The 26,765-nt window shown below is 39.3% G+C and overlaps 1 protein-coding gene across 3 annotated transcripts in view; it reads right to left on the reverse strand.

The window, feature by feature from the left end:
- Nucleotides 1-26,765, reverse strand: part of LOC135492752 (E3 ubiquitin-protein ligase RNF213-like) — a 113,289-nt gene that overhangs the window by 80,207 nt on the left and 6,317 nt on the right. For all 3 annotated transcript variants that reach the window (XM_064779387.1, XM_064779388.1, XM_064779386.1), the window contains exons 4-23: nt 25,834-26,173; nt 25,275-25,373; nt 18,530-18,637; nt 18,049-18,232; nt 15,621-15,938; nt 14,683-15,278; nt 14,075-14,228; nt 13,437-13,654; nt 13,130-13,270; nt 12,692-12,865; nt 11,900-12,506; nt 10,904-11,063; nt 6,982-7,103; nt 6,692-6,766; nt 6,139-6,251; nt 4,978-5,113; nt 4,380-4,569; nt 3,890-4,106; nt 2,321-2,470; nt 1,904-2,015 (exon numbers count right to left, since the gene is read on the reverse strand). In XM_064779387.1, coding sequence (XP_064635457.1) covers nt 1,904-2,015; nt 2,321-2,470; nt 3,890-4,106; nt 4,380-4,569; nt 4,978-5,113; nt 6,139-6,251; nt 6,692-6,766; nt 6,982-7,103; nt 10,904-11,063; nt 11,900-12,506; nt 12,692-12,865; nt 13,130-13,270; nt 13,437-13,654; nt 14,075-14,228; nt 14,683-15,278; nt 15,621-15,938; nt 18,049-18,232; nt 18,530-18,637; nt 25,275-25,373; nt 25,834-26,173 — 4,214 coding nt within the window. The remainder of the gene's footprint in view (nt 1-1,903; nt 2,016-2,320; nt 2,471-3,889; nt 4,107-4,379; nt 4,570-4,977; nt 5,114-6,138; nt 6,252-6,691; nt 6,767-6,981; nt 7,104-10,903; nt 11,064-11,899; nt 12,507-12,691; nt 12,866-13,129; nt 13,271-13,436; nt 13,655-14,074; nt 14,229-14,682; nt 15,279-15,620; nt 15,939-18,048; nt 18,233-18,529; nt 18,638-25,274; nt 25,374-25,833; nt 26,174-26,765) is intronic.

Raw genomic sequence — 26,765 nt, forward strand, 5'->3', positions numbered from 1 at the left:
GGAAAACACCTGATATCATGTTGGCCATTTAAAAGGTACGCACTTCATCTCCTTAAAGAAGCAATTGATAATATGAACTGACTTATGTTGCCATAGATAATGAAATCCAACCACCCAATCATTTACTTCATTCAAGGCATCAACAATAAACTGAGCATGAATAATTTATGCTCTTCCTGGAAGGCTATGTTTTCAAATATCTCAAACTGTATTGACCTACAAAGCAATTTGCTTATGGTGAAGAGAATGACTTTCATTGAATTGGTGATGGTCTACATTTTACATGTACTGGAACTGTATATATCACCTTCAGCAACAGCAACAGTGCAACAAAAACTTCAGATTGAAACACTGATATACACAAGAAAATATTAGCAGCATTTGAAGACCATGATCCTGAACCATAATATGTAGTGCATTAATCATAGTGACATGGGCAGGGTTCGCACAGCAAAAAGACTTTAATGTATAACTCTGAATATCTCCCATTGTTATATAATAGTATTACACACCCCAAAGCCTCAAAAAACATAAACTGTCAGTCCCGTCAAGAAACTTGGTTACAATCTCGCAGAGTGTGGCATTCATGTGACAAACCCATCATTTCTGTCCAAGATTAATGTAATGAATACGAACAGCAATTTATCAAAGCCTCCTGGTTGCTCCCTGAAACCCCTGACTGATTTCTGTGGAGACCGGGGTAATAATTTGATATCCCAAAGCACTTTGAGTGAGAACACTAGTGTCACGGAATTGTGCTATAGAGTAGACTCATTATTATTATGATTAATATTATTATTAATTGCTTCCACCTGGACTTTAAAACACTTTGTTTTGGTGATTCAAGTTTGTCTGGTTAAAAAACCTGCATCAAAATAGCTTAAGAGTACGATGCTTGAAGGGTCATTGTGCATGTCACTATGTGTGTGTAAGGAGGTGCGCATGTTTACAAAATTGAATGAAACGGCCAGGGGTCATTGTGCTCACTGTATAGATATTTTGTGGTTAGGAATTCGACCTGGTTAAGAAACGTGCTGCATGTATAGTAATTGCAGTTCAAACCAAAGTCGGTATACTTGCTTGGATCACCTACCATTAAAAAATCACCAAAAATAATTCACTAATTAGCGAGATATTGCACTTTTTCCCTTTTTAGTTTCGGCCTCCTGGTGGCAAAGTGGAGAATCAGATTGGATCAAAATTCAGTGGCAGAGGTAACATGATATAGGGAGTCATGTGCACCAAAGTTTATAGCTTTAGCGGTTAAGAAACATGCCATAGTTACACTCAAACCGCCAATTTTCACCATTTGACCTCTGCGACCTTGAAAATTAGGTCAAATCAAAAACGCATAGGATATGTGACGTATCCTTGCTAGGAGAACTTACCATAAAAATATCATTGAAAGCAAGTCACTAATAAGCAAGATATTGAACTTTTTACATTTTTTTAGTTTTGGCCCCCTAGTGGCCAAGTCGAGAATCAGATCAGACCAAAATTTAGTGTTAGCTGTTATATGAATAAGGAGTCATGTGTACCAAATTTTAAGTTCATAGCTTTAGCGGTTAAGAAACATGCCACTGTTTTTGAAACAGGATACCGAAGACGACGACGACAACGACGACGACGGACACAGCAGTGTTGTATAGACTCCCCTACGATGAACCAAAAAGGAGTAAACTGGCTAACGTTTGGAAGGTCCTACGGTAGAATGTTCGCTTTTGATCTCGGAGGTTTTGAGAGTCGTGGCTTCTAGAACCCTAAACCATGATATGTCAGTAAATAAGGACCGGAACTTTTTTGCTAGGGGGAGGTTTTCTACTGATAAAACCAGGTCAAGGTGCCTCAGGTTTGTGTAAATATCAGTCACGTGGCAGACGGAACAGAAGCTTCAATGGAATACCTTCTGGGTTGGTTTCATTCCTCAGCATAGCCAATGTTTCCTTTGGAGGATGACAAGTCACACTGGGCAGAATATTCAGCATCTGGTGGACATACTGGACTTTATCACTCCCCTAAACAAAAGACAATGGAGAGGGGACTATTCAGCTTTCACACCTTTTGAAAAGGGACAACTATAATAATATGCAGTAGAATAATGATTGCAAAATTACGATATTCATAACGCAAAAAGGAACAACACAGTGAGCACAGGTACTATACACTACTGATTAGTGATATGCCGATAGCCACTTAACAATCACGTGCATGTCGAAGATTGGCGGAAAAAAATCGACCGGCACCTCTTTACAACTCTTCATTGAAAATCATCCATTTTAAAACTGCTAATGAGCCTAACTATCAGTATGACACTACTCACAGTTGTCCTTTGCACTTCCTGTTTCAAGAGAGGCAAATTCTCAATCATGTACAAGTCAGATGGATGGCGTCTCCAGCATCTCCCAGTAGCATCTTTCACGCAGCGGAGAACAAGTAGATTGAACAGAACATGGTTGACCCCTTCCACCACCTGGTAAAATTGTTGACATGATCAAGTAAAAACATACTGTCTGCATACCCACGCTGATCGAGGTATTTTCTTTGCATGCTTTGTGTTATTTCTGCTCCAAGCTCTATCTCTGTCAACTCCAGAACAGATGGAAATCAATGTCCAGTATGCACCTCACGAATTCTACGAGGGGTGGATGTCTTGTAATTGGTTCACTTTTGCAGATTTACGAGATGACAAACATGTTTTTACTCTGTTTTGACATGTTACTCCTCTAACATGTTGTCATTTTGTATTGTCAATGTGTCTTGTATTTTATTCTCTTTTATATCTACTTTATTCTATATACCAATGTATTTTGTTTTACAAGGATGAATAAAGTTTGGTAATTCATTATAACTCGCATGTAGCTTCCTCCCGGGCGCCATCAAAATTGATTACATCTTTAGCAATAATTTGCATAGCTAAATTGATTCTCTTTCACTTGGTGCCACATGTCTTGTTTAAAACATAACAATTGCAAATACAATATACATGTATCCTATTAGCATTACCAAGACTTTATTCTTGATTTTTAAAAAAAATTTAGATGCCTTCACTCTCGACACCTTTGAACTATTAGCATATCTCCGTCCAGAAGTGCAATTAACTTTGATGGTCACCTTATCACGGCTATTCTAAAAATTAATTCAACAAAGTTTTTGCCATTCAGATTTGGAAAAATATGAAAATAATTGTTTGAAGATTTAAAAATTCCATACAGGAAAATGTCAGCACCTCCACGCGCAATCACCATGTTTCAGTTAAAAAAAGTAGTATACTCAGTAATTGGAAGAATAGATAGTTACCGGGACTGAGATTCATGACAGGAACAATCTGTTTTGTTTACCAACATGTAATTAGCAGTATAATTTACTTGGGCATTGAGGACGATAACCGTGTGTGCATGGGCGTTGAGGGCCATTGGGGCCATAGCTTAGGCCCATTTTGTGAGACACGGGCATGCCATATCTTAGGCCCATTTTGTGCGACTCGGGCATAGGATTGGGGTTGTCTGAACAACTCATTGCCAAAAATATCAAGTAATTATCCGATAAGCAACACAGTTGACAAACATGCATTTCATTTCCACTTTAACAAACAATTTTCATACGATCTACTTTCACATCAGTATACACACACTTGGGAGGGGACCTTTCTGCCAAGAGTGAGAGTACTCATGCGTACGGGACAGGGGTCCAAAAAATGAAAAACGATGCTTAAGATGGCTCCTTTGAACTCAATATTCGAGCTTGGATAAGCATATCACACTCGATCAGCTGACAGAATAGACATGTTTTTCTACAGGTGGATTCAGACTTCATGATATTTATGTTCCGTACAGAAGATTTCATTTGAAGCAAAACGGTTCCAGATTGAAAAATAAACATCAACACTCACATCATGTCCAATGTCAATGTGGAACAGGGTTGGTTTTATCTCTTTCTTCACATTGCCACGTTTTTCGACCAAGTTTGCCACCAGGTTAGCATCTGTCATGTGTCTTTCATGAAGGCGGACAGTTATGGCCCGACTACCAAGTAACTCGCTCCGTTTCTTAATCAGAAGGCTCTTCCCAACCCCAGCTCTTGAGGATTTGACAAGACGGACAGACAATCTACAGGTTTAAGAAAAACATATATAGATAAACGTACTACATGTCAACAATGACAATGAGGTCTTTAGTCTACAATTGCAATATCATTGCTGAAGTGAGTTCATTTTAGCCTTATTGTTAAAATAATTCAAATGATATGTGAAATATTAGTCCGCAACAGTCGCATCAGTTGCATGACTGGCTTTGAAAACTTCTTAATAACCAGTATTCTTCCATGAAAATTGTCAATATTCAGGTATTATTGCCTGATACAAATTTTAATGGTTCCCTTACTTTTCAAATTCAACCTTTGCTGCTGAGTTTCCACCACAAGAATCCAGGTCCTTCTGGAACTGCCGATGGAGGTAGTCCATTACTTGCTCAGTTGTACAGGGAATCAATGACCTTCTGTCTCTATCTAGAGCTGTAACAATGCGCGCGGTATCTTCCCTCTCCGCAGAACAGATGATTGCCAACCTGAAGTCTTGAAATTAAGAGTTCTTTGAATAATAGGCCTACATAGATAAGCAGTATGAACTTCGCTTTTCAACCTGTGAATAGGCCGATTTTTTTCAAAAAGGTTTTAAGTATTTTAACCACATTATGTGATCCATGAGCATGTTGACTACTTTATCGACTGCTTTGGATGATTGAGCTTTATTTTCAGGGATTACAGTTGACCTACCACACTGAAAAATGTTTCAACATTTTGTAGTTAGCTGGTAAGTTCTTTTAAGGAAGCAGAAATCTAGAGAACCAAGTGAGTCTTCAAAAGTTGCGGCCAAGACAATTGTTTGGGTGATGTTGGCCAGCCAACAGCTCTCAGTTTTGATGCAAAAACAATTTTTCTACCAGGTGGCAAACTTAACCACAGTGATTCAATTAAAGGTACCTTCTTTTCCCTTGATGGAACTATCAAGTGACTTCTCAACTTGGTCGCTCACATCATAATCTAAGAGGTCTGCATTTACAAGACAGAATATCTTTCTTTGCTGATCATTCACAGCCCGCTGCCACAGGAGCTCAACCTGCACGAAATAACAGAATTTATTTGAAACACAATTCTTTTCTCAATAATCCATGATATATAATATCATACTTCATACACAGACATAGCCCAGGCTGCAGTTGTTTAACCTCTTGAGTACCGAAGTGCACGCCCTGTACCGGGCCCAATGATTCTATCAGTTTCTTCATCATCATCTTCTTTACCACTACTGTCATACATACAACTGTCATCATCGGTACTAAAACGTGCCCAATTCAACCGACGACTCATAAACGATGGCGTAAATGCAACGAAAACAAACGTGAAATCGAAGATATTTCACTAAAATGGTCGATACACGTGTTGGCAACAGTGCCCCTTGACAAAATTCACGGAATGGTCGGTATAGCCATCTATTTGTAAAAAATGGAACTCTAGTGGAAGCAGACGATACACAGTGATCATAATACCGCCATACAAGTGTGCTGGCAGTACTGGAGTATCAATGATAAAACAATATAATATGATATAAAATGACTGCAATTGCGGACACTAAAAGTACAGAGATGTTAGAATAAATGACCGAAATTGCGGTCACTAATGGTATTCAAGAGGTTAAAAGCACAAACTTCATCGATTTCAATTCAACCCATCTAGATTTTCAAACCGATGTCAAACCGAAATGTACCAGCCTCATAGTAAGGGTAATGACATATCAAGGAGCAGTTGAGCAACTGAACAGTGAGAACAACTTTGGGAAGGTTTTTCGTAGCCTGCAACAAGATGGCTTTTCTTGTATAAGAACAATTACTCTCAATCATTATAACACAATTAATGCCCCAGTAAAAAAGACTACGCAGCATTGCCGCAGCTAATTTGCATTCCATCCAAAACTATTTGCCACAACAATCTCCAACTAAAGGAAGCATACATGTACCTAATGTCATTAAAAAATTGCTATATATAAAAGAGACAGACTAAAATTGTGAGAACATGTCCATTGTTTTTTAGTTGACTTAATGGAATAAATACCACCTTGTTTGCATAATATATAGACAGTCTCACCTCCTCAGCTGTAGTGTGAACTGTGCACAACAAGACTTCATCATCATTTGGTAGTGGCACATCTTCAGGTTTGTCATCCATATACAAGCTCAGAGCAGTGATATACACATCATCTGCAATGGTAGATCACACAGTTAATACTGTTGCTATAGTCACTCAGTGTTCTCCACAAGGCTATTTGTCAGGGTGGCCCACCCTACCTTGGAAGATACACCCTACCTTGCTCTATAACTTTGTAGAGGGTTCCTACAGGGCCACCCTACCTCAACTGGCTGGCCACCCTACCTTGTGTTGAACACAGCGTCATGAAAATCAAGGGTATCACCCTACCTTGAGAAAACCCTGTGGAGAACACTGGTCACTATAGTCTCAGTAAAAGATACCAAAAAATAGAAGAACAAATTTTACTAAAAAATGTTACCGTTAAACGTTAAATTGTTGCTCAACATTGCCTATTGGACATGTTTGACATCACTAATTCATTAATATGCATTTGAATCTAAATGGATTTTGATTCGAACGTTTGGATATTTCACTTGTCATTTGCACTTACCTTCTGGACAAACGATGAGGTTAGGTCGTCCTGACTTCAACACTGGAGGGAAGGATCTCTTTATCACAGTATCTTCTGAAAAAAGGCAACATTGTTTTAATCCATCACCCAAACTAACTGGTCAGGACGGGCAATCATTGTAATAACCTGTGGAGTTGCCTATCTATTCATATGTATAGCAGGATCATAATGAAGAGAGTTTCTCAGGTCACTCCATCTCTAAAAATGATAATTGCAGTTATGTTATAGATTTCTAGGTCGACTGCTTCTGACAACCAAGTCTACCTTACCTCTGTCAGCAAGTGCATCTAATATCATGCCAAGGTGCTTCACACTGAGGTAGTCCTTCACACTTGTCGAGACATTCTCAAGGAATCCATGCCACAGGTCCCTCAACTGATCACACAGTCCCCTAAAGTGTAAGCAAAATGAAAATGTCAAGTAATGTTGTATATTATTTTTCACTTGAAACGACCATAAATGATATGGATTTACCCTTTCATTGCGTCTACCCGGTAGTACTGGGTATAATAAAATGTTAATGTGCATACCCGGTATCACCAGGTACTCAATAAATCCCTCACTAAAATTAGTGCCCGTATTGCAAGTGCCATCGATCGTTTTTTCTATAAACTAGAGCATATTTCCATGTGTTCTAAAACAGTGAACACTAAAATGGCCGGGCGCACAAGGTCCAACGCACCTTTTTTTCCCTGAATAAAGTGTACCATAATAGCTCATCGAGCTACGCCTTTAACTGAAAATGCTAGGGGCCATTGTGCTCTCCATATAGATATTTAGTAGACAAGGGCTATAGTATATATGCTATTTAACATCTGTGACCTAGAAAAGTAGCTAAAATCAAAAACCTATGTGACATGGTGGTGAGATGTACCCATGATATCATATTTGTGGCAATACAGCAAGTAGTTAAGCAATAAGATGGTTTTCAGATTAGGCCCCCTGGTGGAAAACCGTTCATGTGTACCAAATGCGAGATCAACAGTCATTGCAAGAAGCGTGACATAGTCAAAGCCTAACAACCAATTAATGCCATTTGACCTAGTGAGACATTGCACTTTTCAGTTTCGGCTCCCAAAGAGGCAAAGTCAAGAATTAGATTAAACCGTAATTTAGTGTCAGAGGGTCATGTAATGTAATGTTTATATTTATATAGCGCTAATCAGTAAAGACTGCTCAAGCGCTTAATACCCTGGTCTCCACAGAAATCAATCAGGGGTTTCAAGGAGCAACCAGAAGGTGCTCACTTGAATTCGACCAGTAGGGGAACTAAGCAGTGACTCGGCCGGGAGTCGAACCCACGACCTCCTGATCATGAGGCCGACTCTCTTCCACTGCGCTACCGCTGCCCCATGTGTACCAAGTATCAAGTTCATAGCTTTAGCAGTAAAGAAACGTGTCATTCGTACACTCTAACTGCCAATTGACGCCATCTGACCCCTGTGACCTTGAAAAGTAAGTCAAATCAGATCAGACAAAAATTCAGTGAGGTCACCGGACCTGGGGGGTACTGGGCTAACAGTTTCAAGTTCATAGCTTTAGCAGTTAAGAAACGTGACACTGTTTTGAAACAGGATACAAACTACAGACAACGACAGACGCTGGACACTGCGGTATTGTGTAGACTCTCCTATGGTGAGCCAAAAAGCACAAATTCTAAAGTTCGAAACCATTAACATTTTGATTAAGAAATAAAATTATCCAGGGAGATATTCACCAGGAGCGTTTCATGAACACCAAATGCTTTAATAGAGACATTTACTGACATTTTCCAACAAAGGCACATGTAGTTGGTTGTACCTTCTTCTTAGGTGTTCTTTGATCAAAAAGCTAATGCGGTCTTCATTCTGAATTCTTTGCGCTTTCATCATCAAACTGATGAAAAACAAATAAATTTAACATAAAATGAAATGGCCAAGGGCCATTGTGCTCACCGTATAGATATTTGGTGGTTTAAGGAATTCATCCTGCTTAAGAACCATGCTACAAGTATAGTATATAGGTCAAACCAAAGTCGGTAGACATGTGATGTATCATTGCTTGGAGTAACTACCATACAAATATCATCAAAACAAGTCACTAAATAAGCGAGATATTGCACTTTTTACCTTTTTTAGTTTTGGCCTCCTATTGGCCAAGTCGAGAATCAGATCGGATCGAAATTCGCTGTACGAGGTTACATGATGTAGGTAGTCACGTGTACCAAATTTCAAGTTCATAGCTTTTGCGGTTACGAAACGTGCCATAGTTACACTGAAACGGCCAATTTATGCCATTCAACCTATGTGACCTTGAAAATTTTGACAAATCAAAACCGTATGATATGTGATGTATCCTTGCTAGGAGAACCTACCATCAACATTTTATCGAAAACTAGTCACTCATAAGAGAGATATCTATCTTTTCAGGTTTCGACTTCTGGCCCCCTGGTGGCCAAGTCAATAATCAGATCGGACCTCATTCAGTATCAAAGGTTACATGACATAGGGAGTCATGTGTACCAAATTTCAAATTCATAGCGATAGCAGTTAAGAAACGTGCCATAGCCCAAATGGCAAATTTACACCATTTGACCTCTGTGACCTTGAAAATTAGATCAAATCAAAAACCTGTATGATATATGATATATCTTTGCTAGGAGTACCTACCATAAAAACTTCATTGAAAACAAGTCGCTAATTAGCAAGATATGGGGTATTGTCGTCACGTGCGCCGTCCGTCCGGGCGGGCGGGCGGGTGTCTGCTACTTGGTTTCTGTGGATTTCTAGGAGAACGGCTTTGACAATCAATTCAATTTTTGGTATGTACATTGGGGGTGACTAGAGGAAGGTTCCTTTGAAAACGGGTTTGTTCCGATTATCAATATGGCCACCAGGTCGGCGTGTTTGAAATTGGTTTCCGTCCATTTCGAGGAGAACCCAAATTTATTTTTGGTATGTACGTTTGGGGTGACTAGAGGAAGGTTCCTTTCGAAAATCGGCTCGTTCTGATTCTCAATATGGTCACCAGGGCGGCGTGCTTGAAATCAGTTTCCGTCAATTTCGAGGAGATCCGTTCGTCCAATTAAATTTATTTTTGGTATGTATGTTGGGGGGTGACTAGAGGAAGGTTCCTTTCGAAAACTTGCTCGTTTCGATTATCAATATGGTCACCAGGGCGGCGTGTTTGAAATCGGTTTCTGTCAATTTCGAGGAGAACCATTCGTCCGATCAAATTCATTTTTGGTATGTACGTTGGGGGTGACTAGAGGAAAGTTCCTTTCGAAAACCTGCTCGTTCTGATTCTCATTATGGTCACCAGGGCAACGTGCCTGACATCGGTTTCCGTCAATTTCGAGGCGAACGGTTTGGAGGATGGAATCAATTTTTAGTGGGTGTAGGCCTTATGCATTTTTGTAAGGGGAAGGTTCCTTTCGAAAATCAGCGCGATTCGAAATTCAATATGGCCGCCACGCTCACATCCTCAAAATAGGTTTCCACAATTTTAATTTCCATAGGAGAACCGTTCGTCCGATTGAATTCATTTTTGGTATGTACGTTGAGGGTGACTAGAGCGAGGTTCCTTTTGAAAACAGGCTTGTTCTGATTATCAATATGGCCACTAGGGCGGCATGCTTAAATCGGTTTCCGTCGATTTCGAGGAGAACCGTTCGTCTGATCAAATTCATTTTTGGTATGTACGTTGGGGGTGACTAGAGAAAGGTTCCTTTCGAAAACCTGCCCGTTCTGATTCTCAATTCCGTCAATTTCGAGGAGAACGGCTTGGAGGATGGAATCAATTTTTAGTGGGTGTAGGCCTAATGCAGTTTTGTAAGAGGAAGGTTCCTTTCGAAAATCAGCGCGATTCGAAATTCCACGCTCACATCCTCAAAATAGGTTTCCACATTTTTAATTTCCATATGCAAACTAGCCACTCCACTAAGCCAACTTCACCATTATCTCACCTTCAACCTTAATAGGCTGAGGGGTAATGCTTGCTTTGCGATGCTATTTTTTAGTTTTGGCCCCTGGTGGCCAAGTCAATAATCAGATCGGACTGAAATCCTGAGGGGTTCTGTGTACAAAGTTTCAAGTTCACAACTTTAGCGGTTGAGAAACTGCCACTGAAACACGATACAGACGTCAACGACGACGGACACTGCTGTGTTGTATAGACACCCTTACGGTGGGCCAAAAAGGACACGATTCTTACAATTTTGATTTATCCAGCTGGTTAAGTAGTTTAGAGGTTACATCACTCATTGTTGGCTGCATTGCGTTAAGGTCATCTGCTGTATCATCGCTCTCTGAGGACTCACTTTGATCATCATCGTCATCGTCTTTGTCTTCGTTTTCAAAACACCACAGTGTACCTGGTTAAAGCAAATATAGTATTCAAACTGACTTATTACCAATAAGCACCACCCAATCATCCGCCTTGGCAAAGAGTGAAGCCTAATTTTTACAGCCGTTCAATTAGTAGCCCGATATAGTAAGTTATTTGCTTGGCAATTGTAACTCTAATGGTCACACACTAGCATTTGAATAGAAAAAAATTGAATTTCTGATACATGGTCTCAATTCCTAGGATGGATGCGCTTTACGTTATCAATATATATTTCTTTAATGGACGATGGGCATTAATAAGGGCAATATTACCCAGCTGTCGGCTTCTCAGTCAACTCCTATTCTACATAAGTCGTTTCAATCAACAAATTGTGCAAAAAATATTTTTCAAAATCTGACTGAATTATCACGCTTTTCCGATGTTGACTCTGATTTAACCCAAGTTAGCTCTACATGCGTCGATCCTTTCCATGTAGAACAATTATTAGCTAGGTTAATGCATCAGAACTTCATTACTGTTGTATAGCCTATGGAATTTGACTCTAATACCCAACTTGAAATGAGGACTATGCAAAAAGTATCAAAAGCACATCATAAAATCTAACGTTTCGTCTGTATATAAAGCACAGTATACAATGCACATCACACATGACGTTTACATTTTTTATCTTAAAATGTATATTGAAATCATTTTGCCATGAAATGCATTAGTACTTCTTAAGATAAAGATGTCTTCAAGATCCATCTTTCACTGGTAAAACTTGTTTGAGATAAGTTCAAAACCTTAAAAAGAAAAAAATCATGGCGCTGCTTTGATAAACATAGTCAGAAAAGGTCTTTGAGTAAAGAATAATGTACTTACAATCATCCACATTCAAGCCACATTCCTTGACAGCAAGACGGGCTAGCTTTTCCGAGACACCTCCATCAGTTAACTTCTCTAGAACTTCTCGGACATCAGGTACAACCTCAGCATCCTCTCCTGATTCATTGACAGGGGTCTCTTTTTGAATCGGAGCTGTATGCACCCTGAAGAAATTCTCAGCATCGTCAACGGCTGCAATGAGGTCTTCATGTGTAAGGTGACATTTGATATTATGAAGCATATCATAGGTCGTCACATCGAGTTGTTCCTTATTCCTGACTTTGGCGAAATCACCACGCAATGTGACAATCTGTGCTGTAGTAAAGTGGTTCAGCTGAGGGAATGTCGAGCGTTGTTCGCTTAGGTGGGCCCGCCATTCATTCAGACAATCCGCCATGAACTTTTCCAAGTGATGAATCTTTCCAATAACATCACCCTCACGACTGTCCGTCAAAATGCCTTCTTCGAGTTGAATGTTCACTTTCAGTTTCACGTTTCTCTTGGGATCACAGACAATCGTTGAGACCCAGTCGTGGAACAGTACGTTGCCGGCAAAGCATATCTTCACATACGTTTTTGCAAGAGTAGTCACGCCCTCAAAGATCTACAACAAAACATATCTGGATCATGTTAATTTTGTTAAATGAAAAAAAGGTCTTGCATTTTCTGAGGACATGATTTTATCAACATTGTCTTTCAGGATTCACTTCTGAAACACCAGAATATAATGTAAATATAAGTTTATATTACCAACCAACATTCTTTATTTGCCTATTGCCAGAAAATTACCTCTGTGAATCTGTCAACGGCATGTTTGGAGCTGTCATCCTCAGCTCCCCTCTTCGCTGTTGACACCAACATCAATTTGCTCTGAAGGTCAGTCAGTTGTTCAAAGCTGTATCTTTTTGACACTTCACCTTCCTTCTCAGTTGGAACAATCAGCTCTATCACATCCTCCATTTTCTGGAAACAGAAATCCAGATTCGTTCAAAAGAAACATGAGGACTGGTAGACCTAAAAATGTTCTAATGGTCATTTGGTGACTCATCTTGATCACCAGACTTTTTACATCATTTCAATTCAAAAAAATATACTGCCCACTTAAAGGGAGTATAACAAGCATTGTAAGCAGAGGGAAATCATATCAACCCGATACATTTTATTTTGGCTACACCATTTGAATATGACGTCTTTGCATGGATCATAAAAATATATCCAAAATCTAACCTTGTGCCCTTTCTTAAGATTTCCAACTTTGTAAATTCCTCTTGCGTTGATGGCATCAGCTTCACTCAGAGAACTGACCTCTACAGAACCATGGGAGTCTTTCACGAATTTCAACCAGTCCATGAGACCCTGAGTGCTTTTCTAAAGTGGAAAAAAATGTTTGAAAGTTAACAAAGCAACCAGTTCTAAAACAGAGTAGTCTCTGGTATTCAGATATCCATTTATTCAAAGGAATTGATTGAAGGGAATGGGAGTATTCTCGCTGCAGTCCAACAAAACACAGCTCTTTGTAGCAGTGTGTTCTTACCAATTTCTTGGGCAACTTCGGATCAGATTTCAAAGCTCCCCAGACCATCTCACAATGGCTAAGGAATGTCTCCGCATCTGCATCCTCAGGCAGGTCACAGATGAGAGGCGCATAGCCGGTGATGACTGAATGGAGCACGTGGACACGATCCATGTTGTAATCTCCCTCTCCTGCACTGATGCTTGCCAGGTCAACAAAAACTTTTAGGTCCTTGGTGCCTGAAAATCAGAAATAATACAGATAAATCCAGCAATAACTATGTTTTTCCCAAAACCACCTCTCCTCTGAAAAACCCCAGAGAGACCAAAGTTTGGCATCAATCGCATTTTCTTAGTGGTTAATCATGAACAGACAAACAGCAGAATTCTGACCAGACTCACCCATAATGATAAGCATCGGTGTATTTTCAGATGGTCACTGGAGTGATTCTACTATGCCTTAGTCTATCTTCCATTCCATTTTCATTGAATTTCATCCCCCCCTCCCGTGCCGCCACCATAGATTAACACACAAGTCAGAAATTAAATGCCAATGGTAATCATGGACAGCAGGTCACCGAAATGCATATTTATCTTTAATGTGCCTTCCCGGAAAGTTTCCTAAGATCACATATTCTGTTACATGAAAATAAGAATCACCTCCAATCTCCTTTTTGAGCCATTTGATCAGCTCATTGCATTCACCAATCACTTGCAGACATCTTATCTGTTCCGGTGATATATCTTTATATAACTGTCCTGTTTTGAGTATTGTCCTGTCCATGAGGTTAAGGGATTGGTTTTTGCTTCTTTCCTGGAATCGAAAGAGGTATTTTAAGTTAAGATTTCAAAAAAAAAGAAGTAGTTTGTGCTGAGAAGAAGTAAATGCCACAGTTACTTTCTTAGTCGTCACTATAAACTAGGAGAATTTGAATAATCAACTTCACTTTGTTTTTACAAAAAACTTGTTAACAACCTAACTAATTGCCCTTAATGATATTGTTGGTCTCTTACTCCCTAATTGAAAACATACTGGGAAAAATTTGCAGCATACGCTTAGAGTGAGAAAAATTACAGATTCTTTTGGATTCACTTATTTAATTCTATTTGATTGGTACATCTCCACAGACCTTTGACACAAATCATAGATATTTGGCACCTCTCATCACAAATGAAAACCTTTAAGTAATATGTTAAGTGGGTGCTTTAGAGACAAAGCTCTCCATGTTTTAGAAATGTATGATGAAAATAGTTCCTTCGTCACTCACCACATTTGCAAGCATTTCAAGAGTCTTGAAGTCTCCTGCCAAGCCAAATATATCCTTCACTTGTAAAATTGCTCTGGCTCCATCAGCATAGTGTTCGAGCTGGTAGTACACCTCTATTTTTCCAAGCACTACACCAACATCCAAATCATTGTCACCGAAGTTTTTCATGGCTCTTAATTCCTCCGCAATGCTGGGAATCCTGGCTTCAAAGACACTGAAGTATTTATCAATGTCTTGTAAAGTGGCATTGCCAACTTTCAGACTCAGAATAACTCGATGCCACTCTTTCCAGGCAGGGGCCCAGATGTCTTCAACGACTGCCTCGAGATCTAAAGTTTCAATGGCTCCCGAATCGACCCGTCTTGTTTGAAGATGTCCAAGTCTATTCCAGATGTTTTTCAAGATGAGGCTCAACTTGACAAATCCGACATCATCCAGAATGCCAATTATTGCTGGATGGATGGCAAACGCTATGATTTCAGGCAAAGGACGTCCTTTCTTATAATAATGTTGATGAGGTATCGGTGTAACCAGCTCTCTGATCTTAGCATTTTGCACATCACGTTGCACTATCTGTCCCAGCGGACCAACATTCACTGAAAAAAATTATACAGTATGCTATTGGTATGTATTGATACATTCCAGCAAGAAAAGATTACTATCTATCTACATTGTACTAACTATCTATCTTTGATCCAAGGCATAAGCCCTTCAATAACCACTCTCAACTAATTGATTGTGATCGACAGCATGGAGAGCAACTTAAACATGTTAAAGCTATTGTCTCCTCTGAAAAACTTGAAGCATCCGAATTTTAAATATCATAGAATATGGAGGGGCACAATTCACATATTACAAGCTAACTTTACAAGTGAACATGTAGTATGCTATCAGCTGGAATTTTGTACAAAGATTGTCAAAAACATACAATTACTTACCACAGGGGAAGGAACAGCAAGCATCAATGAGAAGCTGCAGTTTTTGACACGTCTCCCTGTAGTATTCTAGCTCATATTGCCGCATGTCGAGAAAGGCAATCACCTCATCTCTCACAGTTTTCTCATTAAGTGTCTGCTTCCTTCCAATGATTAAGACTCTACTGAGGGCGATGAACGATTCCTTGTTTTTCATTATCAGCTCAAACTCTTCGACACTAATATCATGTGACCATAATCGTTCATGAAGATCTGTAATCACTGATGCAGCTATTGCCATATTTTGCTTGCATTCATCCTCCAAAATTGCATTAGCCCTACCTATAACAAAGGCAGAGTTGATAATTAAAGTTAACTTACTTGCCCTGAGGAATAATTCTAAAGAATCTGAATTGCTTTATTGTGTAACATGTAGTTGCTTTTCAAATTAAAGACTGCTATTTAAGTGCCCTAATGCCAAGAAGTGACGCAAAGCATTGAAAGGCAACCTCCTCCTATCACTCCAAATGAAACACACAAGATTGGCTCAAACACCCACGGCATCTGTCAGCTACTCTCAGGGACGATGCCAGGGCTTCAACATTTTGCTCCCTCCTACTGAGGTCAGGGCATGAAACAGTTAACAGCTGCTAAGAGGGCTAGGGTAGGTCTTTAAAACTTCTCACTTTTTTTTATATATAGCACTTAATACTAGTGCATCGGTGTTCATCTGGATGAGATGATAAACATTTTACTATAATGGATGTTGTGGTGAATTAGGTTTCAAAGTGGGGCATCGGAAATGCGTTAAATGTTTGCAGCATTTGGCCTAGTACGTGTGGATCATATCCAAGAGTGTCCTTGAGGGTGTCATAAGTTGACTATCTCGATGGTTTTCGGATATTTTAGGAAAACGTCCACTTTCATGAGAGCACGCTGACTGAAGAGCTGTAACCGATAATCGGGGCGCAAGATGACTCTACCAGTGTCGCCGGGTTTTGGTGACCTCATTCTCCAAGGCAGACAGAATATTCACGCATATTCTCTCTGCCAGTATTAGCTTTCCAGCATGGGTAGTGCATGCACAGACCATGGTAGGGATTAGTAATTAGCATATTCTATTTTAGTCCAGAATGTATTTGGAGAGAGTAAGCCCTGACCTGGGGCCAGTGATAAGGATCATTCTGGAGAGAAGATAGAAAGAGACAAACTGATTCAGTTGCATCAAACAGTTGTTATGCCTGGATGAAGAGAATAAGTACAGTGTTGTGTAAGGTCAGCCGGAGCTTGCCCTTGATTTATTCAATGAAGGTGACCTGGTCTGTCTCTTTGTGCGCCTTTGGTTCAATACCGGGAGTGGGTAGCTGACATGCCAAATGTGTGCAGGCCTTTCTCGAAAAAGGACTTATCACTGGTCTCAAAGCATTGTGCAAAGTAACATACTATGATCAATCTTTTGAAGGTTCAGGTGTAACATTTTTTTAATTCCCAGGATAGAGTGTTCAGGGGTCAACGGATTTTACCATGCAATCTTTGTCAGAGCTGAATGTCAACAGTCTCTATTGAATCACAGTTTAATTTATCACTAACAACAGGGAAGACCACTTTCTCCAGGGGATATTTAAGATGGCTACGTCAAATAATGGGGCTCCAATAATGGGCCATGAGTTACACATCCCTTTTACAACCATGCGCTGGACCTCAGGACACCTAGACGCTCGATCTGTGCTGTTGCTTGCATATAAACGTTTAATTGGTCTGATATCAGGCTTAATGGGTAATTTGCTAGTGCTTCCTATGCCAGATTTAGCAAGGTACTAGTATGGAGTAGGCATGACGCCACCATCTCAACCAGCACCACCACCACCAAACAAAATGTATCAAGTATTTTCAAACAATGATAACTATGCCACGGTAACATCACTCAGGCCATGTAATGTATGGGTACTGTAACACTCAGTTTGTAGGTTATCATACACATGTATATCTAATAAAACTATGTACTGGTAGCTTGTATTAGTAAAGATTCATTATCAACTAAGGCAGCACGAAATAGTCATATCATCAAGGAAATTCTGTCGTCATTATGCTGCAACGACGCCATGACATAGCAAAGGACTGAACAAAGACGTTAGTGACATCTTGAGATATTATGGTGAAGATTACAGGTAAGGTTGGTGACAAGCTCTCACGGTAAAGGCTTTAAGTATTGTCAAGTTGATCAGATAGAGTTTCGTAAATTGAATTACAACCTATTATTCATGGTTCCCCTTTTTAAGGTTCAATGATTCACATTCGAATCTAGATAAGTTTATCCTCACTTACAGCAAGGGAATTGTGATTGGAGAGTGTTGTCAGTGTAAGCGCGATTTAGGGTTCTGCATCCTTATTTGATATTTGAGGTGTGTTGTCTGGCCGTTAAAAGAAACAAAGCACAATTACTTAAACTTACCATTTTGATAGATCTCAAGATATCCAGGTGATGCTGGCCAGCTTAGCAGATGCAGGAGGATCCTATCTCTGTTGTCCGAATTCCCCACTTCCTTTCTCCAAGCGTCCCTAAATTTTCTTGACACAAGATATCGGAACTTCTCGGATGAACTGTCATAACCAATGCGAAGGAGGTCCACCTCATTCTGTCAAAAAAGCAAACTCTTTCAATAGAACAATGTTCATCATTCAGTGAACAACAGAATGCTTGCCGTTATTTGCAAATCTATAATTTGAACACAACACTTTTCGACATGTCTGCATTCGTCGTCAGAAATGGTATAATTGCATATGTCATGGCGCTGACAAAATATGGATCTTCAAAATAGACATTTAACAACGAATGATTTATTTCAAACATCCATCATGCCAGCATCACACAAAGAGGTAACTTAAGCTGAACAGATTACTCTACCATGACCTGAAAGAATCATCCTACGTACCAAGATATCGAATACTGCGCCACTGAAACGTGTCTCTATCAGCTTGTGGTACTTGCTGAAATCTATCAGGCCACAACAGAACATTTCCGCACGGTCTCGAGGGCTGACCTGCATCAAATGATAACAATGTGTATCAAATATCATGAGAGCATATCTTCAGAAAAATTGAAGTAGTTATTGATAACTTTTTTTCATTGTTTGTATCGGATAGGCAATAAAAAACGTACTGAACATATCACATCAGAATAGGTATGCGTTGCTGTGCCATTCTCTTCAGTAACATCAAGTGTCCTGATGCTGATTCCGCTTAATAATCTGGAGCAAGAAAGCGAGATGAAGCTCGACTTCTACCAAACTGTGTATTCTTGACTGTAAAGCCTCTCGTAACACGGTCTTTGTCAACTGATGATCTATCTCCTCAGAAATCATCTGAATGAGGGTTTGCATGGCTACGACAAACTTGACGAGATGGCTACGCTTGATCAGTTTGGAACGCTTGAAGGCTCTGAACTTTGGGCAAAAGTTTCACCCGTAGAGTTCTTGAAAATTGAAGTCCAAAGTCGGAGAACATAAAGACTAGTAACTTGGAGAGTCTTGTGACATTCAACTCTTTATACCAACCAATCAAAGCCAAGTAAGTTATAGAACTTTTATAAACATGATAAAACAACATTCTAGAAATCACGAGACTGCCAATATCTACAGTCAACTTAAATACACTTAGTCGCTAATCGGCATTGCGACCAACACATCAGTGTGATTCAGAAGTTCATGAAACTATACAGATTTATGTAAAATGTTGTTATCTTGGAGTACTAAAAAAATATTATGATCATAACTTAAAATCTAAAATCATGAGAGCGAATAGAAAATAGAATCTTTCTTTCTATGTCTCCTGGAAGCAGAGCTTCAAGCACTCAGGTTAGAGGATAACAAAGTAAATAAACTTAAACTAGAACATTTGATTTCCTCCCCTAAGTGACCAATTGGCCAGATTATGAATGATGTCATGTTTAAAGGTCGCGATTGACAAACTGGAACAGAGAAATGCCACTTGCCCTGTGATCTATGGGCATAAGGAATATACATAAGCTGCGCTTACACCACGAAATATTGGTGGACCAATTGCACTTACACCACCACATTGCCGCGACAAATTGGTTCGGCAATCCATTGCCGATACAAATTGCCGAGCGAATTTGTCCCACCAAGCTTGATGGTCCAAATTCGCCCGGCTTGTTAAAAGCTCGGCTTTGTCGTGGTGTACGCGCAAATGGCTCGGCAATTAGCTAGTTAGATGGTTCGGCTCCAGGCGGCGCTTTCGAAATGGTGCTTTCTGCGCATGCAATTTATTGTTTGCGCGCCATCTGTAGCCGGATTTTATAACTAGCTGCAGCGCTGGTGTAAGCGCTTGGTGGATTTTCGATGGTGCGGCATTGGTTCCCGAACCAAGATTGGTGGTCCATTTTCAGGTGGTGTAAGTGCGGCTATTAACGTCTCGCCAATAATTACGTAATAGGGGTATTTTCTGCAGATAATTGTAAAGCAAACAGTCATATCTAATTGGTTCTTCGCTTTTCAAAAGATATTTATTTCCTCATTAGTTCAACTTGCCCCGACAATGTGGCGACACTGACTCATTCAATCAATCAATGTCATTGAAAAGTTTCAAACCGCACCTCCAACACGCCTCCTCGTCAAGTGCCGAATAACCTCCAATATTGATTAGCCACCCATGCAAGAACGTATTTCGGTGACTATGACCTAACACATTTTAACACACATTAACTGATGGGTTAGGATAAATCCTGTCGTTAATGTTGCATAAAGTGTAGGAAATGAAAGGCATGTTGAGCAAACTTTGTGTCAACTTTTAAGAGAAAACATCAATGACTTCATCGAGGTCACGCTCGAGCAAGCAGGATGACATAATGTTGAGAAAAGTAAAATGGTGAAGGAAAATTCTGAGATGAAGTTTTAAATTCATTGGCATCTCCACACTGTTGGAGTCAATATTCAGCGCGATCAAATTGGCACTACAGTTCGCTAATGAATGTGAATACATTGTTACGGCCACCTTACCCAGCCTATATTATTTGGCAAGATTATCCGAATGAGTTCGGGTCTAAGTTACTTGTTGAAAGCAGAGCCTTATTGAAAGACTGGTGAAAGTGAATGTTACGGATCTTGAAACCGCCCTTACGTAATTTGGAACACACTCTTTGGTTTCAGCTGAAGTAATTGTATATGCCATTGTAAATATTGCAAAGCAGCCCAAAAATGAAGGGTGGTGATTCCTTAGTTATTGGCCTTGCAGTCACTCAGTAATTATGTTGAAATGGGTTAGGCGAGAAATTATGAATAAGGTAAAGGCCTGAAAATAGTTTTGGTTACATTGACTATTATCATTGATTTGATTTATCATCATTGGTCTCCAGCAGAATGTTGTCCCCTATATTGGTAATTATTTGGTCACTGGAATTGACGCAGGGATTATATATTCGCAAATAGGCCTTTTTTGATGATCAACTATTTGGTTCATTAAATATCATTTGAATATCCTCCAGTCCAGTATTCTGAAATTGGACAATTGATATTGTAGAAAAAGAATGATGCTATGTCATTAAGCTTTTCCAAGGCGAGTGTGCACATCGCTGAAAATGTATTTTACCATGATTATTTTGCCATGTTGATTAAAATCTACATGCAGCCTTTGACGAGGATTATTGTTAAGATGTTCACTCAAGGCAATTGGTGTATTTTTTCAATATTGCACATACATGCAATTCGCCTTTTGACATTCAGGAAATCGTTGACCATACACATACAAAAAACAATCGCACAGTTCTTCTCTGGTGACCTATCATCTCCAAGAAAAAGGACCTCATCAAATTTATTTGTACCGCAAAATCATGGATTCCCACACTGCATGAATTTCACCCCAAAATCATGTTCTTTTTGAAATGCAGCACCAATCTATTCTAATACGATGGCCAAATCAATTAGGATTCTACTTTGGGTTTTGTGTTTTGATAAAAAAACTAACTAAAACACTTATGATTGTTACGTAAGGGGATCTCTGTTCGCGAATGCTTTTCCCAGATATGCATTTACATGTACTTTGCGTAGATAGTAGTTGTGCTTCCACCTAGTAAATCCCCATGTTTTTGGCGCTTCCACCTTTGAATTGCCGTGCTTCAATAGACCCATGTGTGCAAACCCCGTGTCTGTTAGCCCCATCGAGCTCGATGGGACTAATTTAAACACAGGTTTGACACGGGGTTTTCTAATAGATGGAAGCGCAAGAAACACGGCAATCTGTAGTTCCTTAGCACGGCGACAGAAGGCGCGATTGATTCCTGTAATTGCTGTCCCTACGGCACATGCGTGATACACATTTTCTAACCTCCAACATTTACAAAACACAGGAGAGGTACTAACTGCAGCGGCACCAGTCGCCGGATCGACGTACAATATCTTATGCTGATTTTATAGGTGAAAGTGCTCGTCGGGTTTTTTCTTACAAACGGCGAAGACACGAGTGTCGAAAAACCCGGGGATTTTGATAGGTGGAACTAAGACTAATATTTGGATCATTTTCTGGGTTCAGATTTTTATCGTTACCTGAGTAAATACAAAGAGACTGCATTGATTGCCCCCAGCAATGCTGGCGTTTTCTGCTCTAAAACCTTTTTAAGACCTTTTGTGCATGAAATGAATGTCATTTCCTAACCACGACACAATGACTCCGTGCCTCGACGAGCAATAATAAACAATATTATGTATAACCCATAACGTATCATAGTTTGGCGGGTGATCGAGCACACTGCAAGTGTCCACATACTGCCCCATGTGCTTGGGCATGTTATCATTATAATTTTAACAACCTTGTTTCAGGTAACAATTGGCAATGTAGTCGAGGTAATACTGCCCGCCTTCTAGCACCAATTATAAGAAGTAAAGACGAGGCCAACCTCTACATCCAGGGACTACTTGACTGGCAATACAAAATGGCTGCACCATAGACCCTGTTAACTCAACAGTCTGTCATATGCCACGTCGAGGTCAGAATCTGGAGGTGACGAAGTATGTGTGACCACTGACCCATCTATTTGGCCGTTATATGTCACCAAATGTTTCTACATGACAAGAACATTTTGTTGCCGACCAAATAAGTTTTAAATTGAGAACGCGTCTTACAGTAGACATAAATGAAGATACCTGACACGAACATACAAAAATAAATTCTTTGTCACTAATTTCAATATAATATTTTGCCACCTGCTTAAAATAGTACCACCATATAAACAAATCCAAGTGGCTGTCATTTAATCCTGATGACAAGTCTTTGTTGCAGTCAATTCACAATAATCATGCAGCAAACAAGGCAAATGGTAACTATTAGTCATTAATATTCTAGATAATGTAATATGAAATATTTTAAAGCAAATTGTTGTTTATTTGCCGAATTGGGAAAATAACACAGTAATGATAACCAAAGCTCAAGAGCGAGGAGGCTTGGATTGCTTTTCATATCATTACCAGAAGCAAAATTATAATTTCATGTGTTCATCATCATATGTTACAGATAAAATGACATGTGATATAGCGAGTGACTTCATTGAAATTTATGTAAATTGTCATTAACTGATCACTGAGCTTTTATTTTTTAGGTGTGTCCAGGGGTTAATACGAGGACCACTGGAAGTGGGGAGCACATTGACTCCAGGGAATAGAGGTTGACAGAGTGCTCCTTTATTTTGATGTATACAAATCTTGGTCCTTCCCCGTCTTTTTAAAGGCTGGAATGGAACGAGGCAAAGGATAATTCTCAACCTACTCCGACTGCATGGTTTGACCGTAAGCTCGACGTAGAGTCGGAAGTTTTATATGATTTAAATGAATTTAAACTCTTTTGAATGAAGGTAAGTTAAAAAGTTGGTGAATCTAAAAATCTGACCATAAAATTTCAAGTCAGTGCACCATCATATTTGTTTCTCTTTCCTGACCGGAACAAAGCTGGCGGCACACTGATTTGCATTTTTGTGGTCGGACTTTTAGTTTTGCCAAATTCTTGCTTTCCTTTCATTCAAATCAGTTCGAGAAATGTTAGAATTTGGATACGTATTGGAATTCAGTTACACATATCAGAATTCAGATACCCCATATCAAAATCCGGATACCCCTAAATCTTAGGAAAGGGCTTAACTGAAGGACACGCCCACTACCCACCAAGACCACCTTTGTGAAGACAGATTTTAGAGCTTTTCTTGGCTTCCATTTCTGAAACTGACCCCAGATTTTGGACCACATCATTTGCACCATTTTAGAAAGTACCGAATTCTTCAGTCCAAAATAATGGACACCTATGATGCACAGGGAAATGTACATCAGCTGGATGTGATTGCTGCTTACAAGCTAACGCTCAGGAGAATTTTCAAAAGCCGGTTTGACAGTGTTGTGCACATTTTTTACTAAATCATGCAAACATAAACTGCTGTCCTATATTTGTTTCCTCCCCCCAATGGACGGATATATTAGTGAAAATCTGGCCCAAAGTATCAGAATATCCGAATTCTGATATGGTATCTGAATTCGGATACGTGTCCGAATTCTATATTTTTGAACTGAAATGAGATGAATTTTCAGATATCCTCAAAAACAGAATAAAAAATATGGTTATCTTCTTTTGGTCATAAAATCTTTTATGTTCTTAGGCAAGAACCTCTAGTGAAGTCAGGTTTTTATTATGAAATATGCATTTCTTTGGTTTCCTTGTTCATTATGAGCATTTATGGGCACCTCTATTTCTTGCATACCACAAATATATTTCCAAAAAGTTTGAAAGAATCTGATCTGCTGCACTTGCAATGACTTTGTCGAAGTACATCGAAGCAGAAATATTTTCACTTTGCTTCTATAGCCATTACAACTGGCTGTTTTCAGCTTGACCATTATCGCAGAAACTTATGAAATGCTAGGAAGTATAAGATTTTTCAACAATATCGTTCTTTCTCACCTTTAAAATCTTTTGAAATTGAATGGTACATTTTGAGCTTAATCACATCATCACTACTGCTTTATCTATTTCTGGTCACCATCCAGAACAAGTGTAATTAAGTTTGGACATGAAAGTTTAATCTCTGGGCCCAAATGCCAAAGAAAATGATACCATGTAAGTAAAAGGTTCAATATATTATGCATCTTATTAAATATCGAATTCAAAGACTTTCCAAATGTCACATTTCTATTTTAAGGAAAGATGAGGAATTTTTACACACAGCAGACATATCTTTCAGCTCGGTTCATTTTTTTTGCCCATCGACACTACCACAACTCCTGCCGGTATTGCTTGGAGAGGCTTCACATCTTGTACCAATGGTCAGAGATCCAATGGAATGCATAATATCTTGGCAGGGCCGTATCTAACGTTTTGGACCTGGGGGGCATATTGTTTTTGTCCCAAATATGTATAAAAAACACATTTTTCTCAAACTGGGGGACAAATACTTGCGCTAAATTTTACCCTGCTTGTAACTGGCAGACATCTCTGTGATATGGAGGCAGAAGCTAGGGCGCAGCGTGCCTTGGACCATAGATGTTGAAGTGACCGGTGAACTTGATACTTCAAGATACCTTGACCTTGATACATGATTTAGAACCATTTAAGGATTGACCCTACATTGAAAATGATTTAGGCACTTCTTAAAGCTTGGGGGAAGAAACTTGGTCATTCTATACTTACTTGTTGGATCCTGTAAGACAATTTGTCAATCAAGCCTTGAATCCAGAACTGATCGAGACCACCAAAACCATATTCAACATAAAGAAGTTTTGAGAAAATCTGAAAAGAAGCACTACAATCAGCAAGATTTGTCAGCAATGAGAATGGTTACTTTGGAAGGTAAATTGGACCTCATCTGCACAAGTGACTTCTGAAAGCAGATACACTAGTACTAGGGAACAGTATTTTAATACTTGTAACTACTGAGATTGATATAAAACTTTTAAAAAACATATAATTTTGATTGTTTTGTGAATCACTAAGCTATGATTTTCTGGGTCACAGGCATGTGTTCTCAAGAAAATGAACCAGAAAAATCAACAATATTCTCCAGTGAGCATTACAAAAGGCACAGGAGAATATCATGTAGCTTGGGAATATATGAAGTGTAAGTAGATAACAAGTGCCCTGTCTACAGTATATCACTACCAAAGCAGGATGATGACAGGTTCACACAACACTATTCATGAGTCTCGCACTCTTCTCATGACTAAACACAAATATATGAATAAAACTTTACCTCTGGTTCCAGACCATCGGCAAGGGAGAAGTGTGTTCTTTCTTTCATCCTTACAGGCAAGATTCGATGAAGCCAACACAAGATGCTTTCTTGAGCCCATCTAAGTTTCTCCTGTAACCACGATAACACAGCTGCATGATTGTGTTCATCCATGAACGTGCTTAAATAGTTACAATAGCTCATGCTAGCCGCCAGAACTCCCACTGCATCTGTTACTAGGGTCCGTACTTTATGCCACCTACATCCTTGAGAGTGAGTTTCACTAATCAACAGGTTCACCAGGCTCATGGACAGGCTAAGAAGGTATTCTGCATCTCTGGTTCTCTTTTCAAAACAACTTCTGTTAAAAAAGGAAACCGAAACTAAAAGACAGTTAATTCAAATATTAAAGTGGATACTACTTTTTTTCTCGGAAGAACAACATTGCAAAATAGATACCATATGTAAAAGCGGTACAGAGCTTATGTAATCTGTGTATGGGTACCAAATACAAGTACTAGGTATGATGATTTGTTTACTGAATGTAAGCCATATTCATCCGGTATTTTCTGGGGTAAAAATATTCATTACACTGGATAATCGATTCCCCACATTGCAGAGCAGCTTATCATGCCTTCCTGTTTGCCGAGGTAGCCTGGCCTGGGAAAGGTTAATTTGCATGCCTTGATTTTGTGCGTGCACCACAGAGTTACACGCCAGTTAATTTACCTCAAAATTTAGTGGATATGATGACATATTGTCCATCTTACCATCTGGCATTATTTATGTTTTTATGCATTTTAAGGAGTGTTTCCAAGGTTTATCAGTGTTTCCAAGGTTTCACTAATTCCATACTTTATCACCTACCGGCAGAGTCTGCTAAGTCCACCAAATCCATTCAGCGTCAACAGGAATTTGACTAGAATTGGAATTTGAAGGATTAAGGAAACAAT

This window comes from Lineus longissimus, chromosome 8 (genome assembly GCF_910592395.1).
Source record: "Lineus longissimus chromosome 8, tnLinLong1.2, whole genome shotgun sequence".
Classification (NCBI taxonomy): Eukaryota; Metazoa; Nemertea; class Pilidiophora; order Heteronemertea; family Lineidae; genus Lineus; species Lineus longissimus.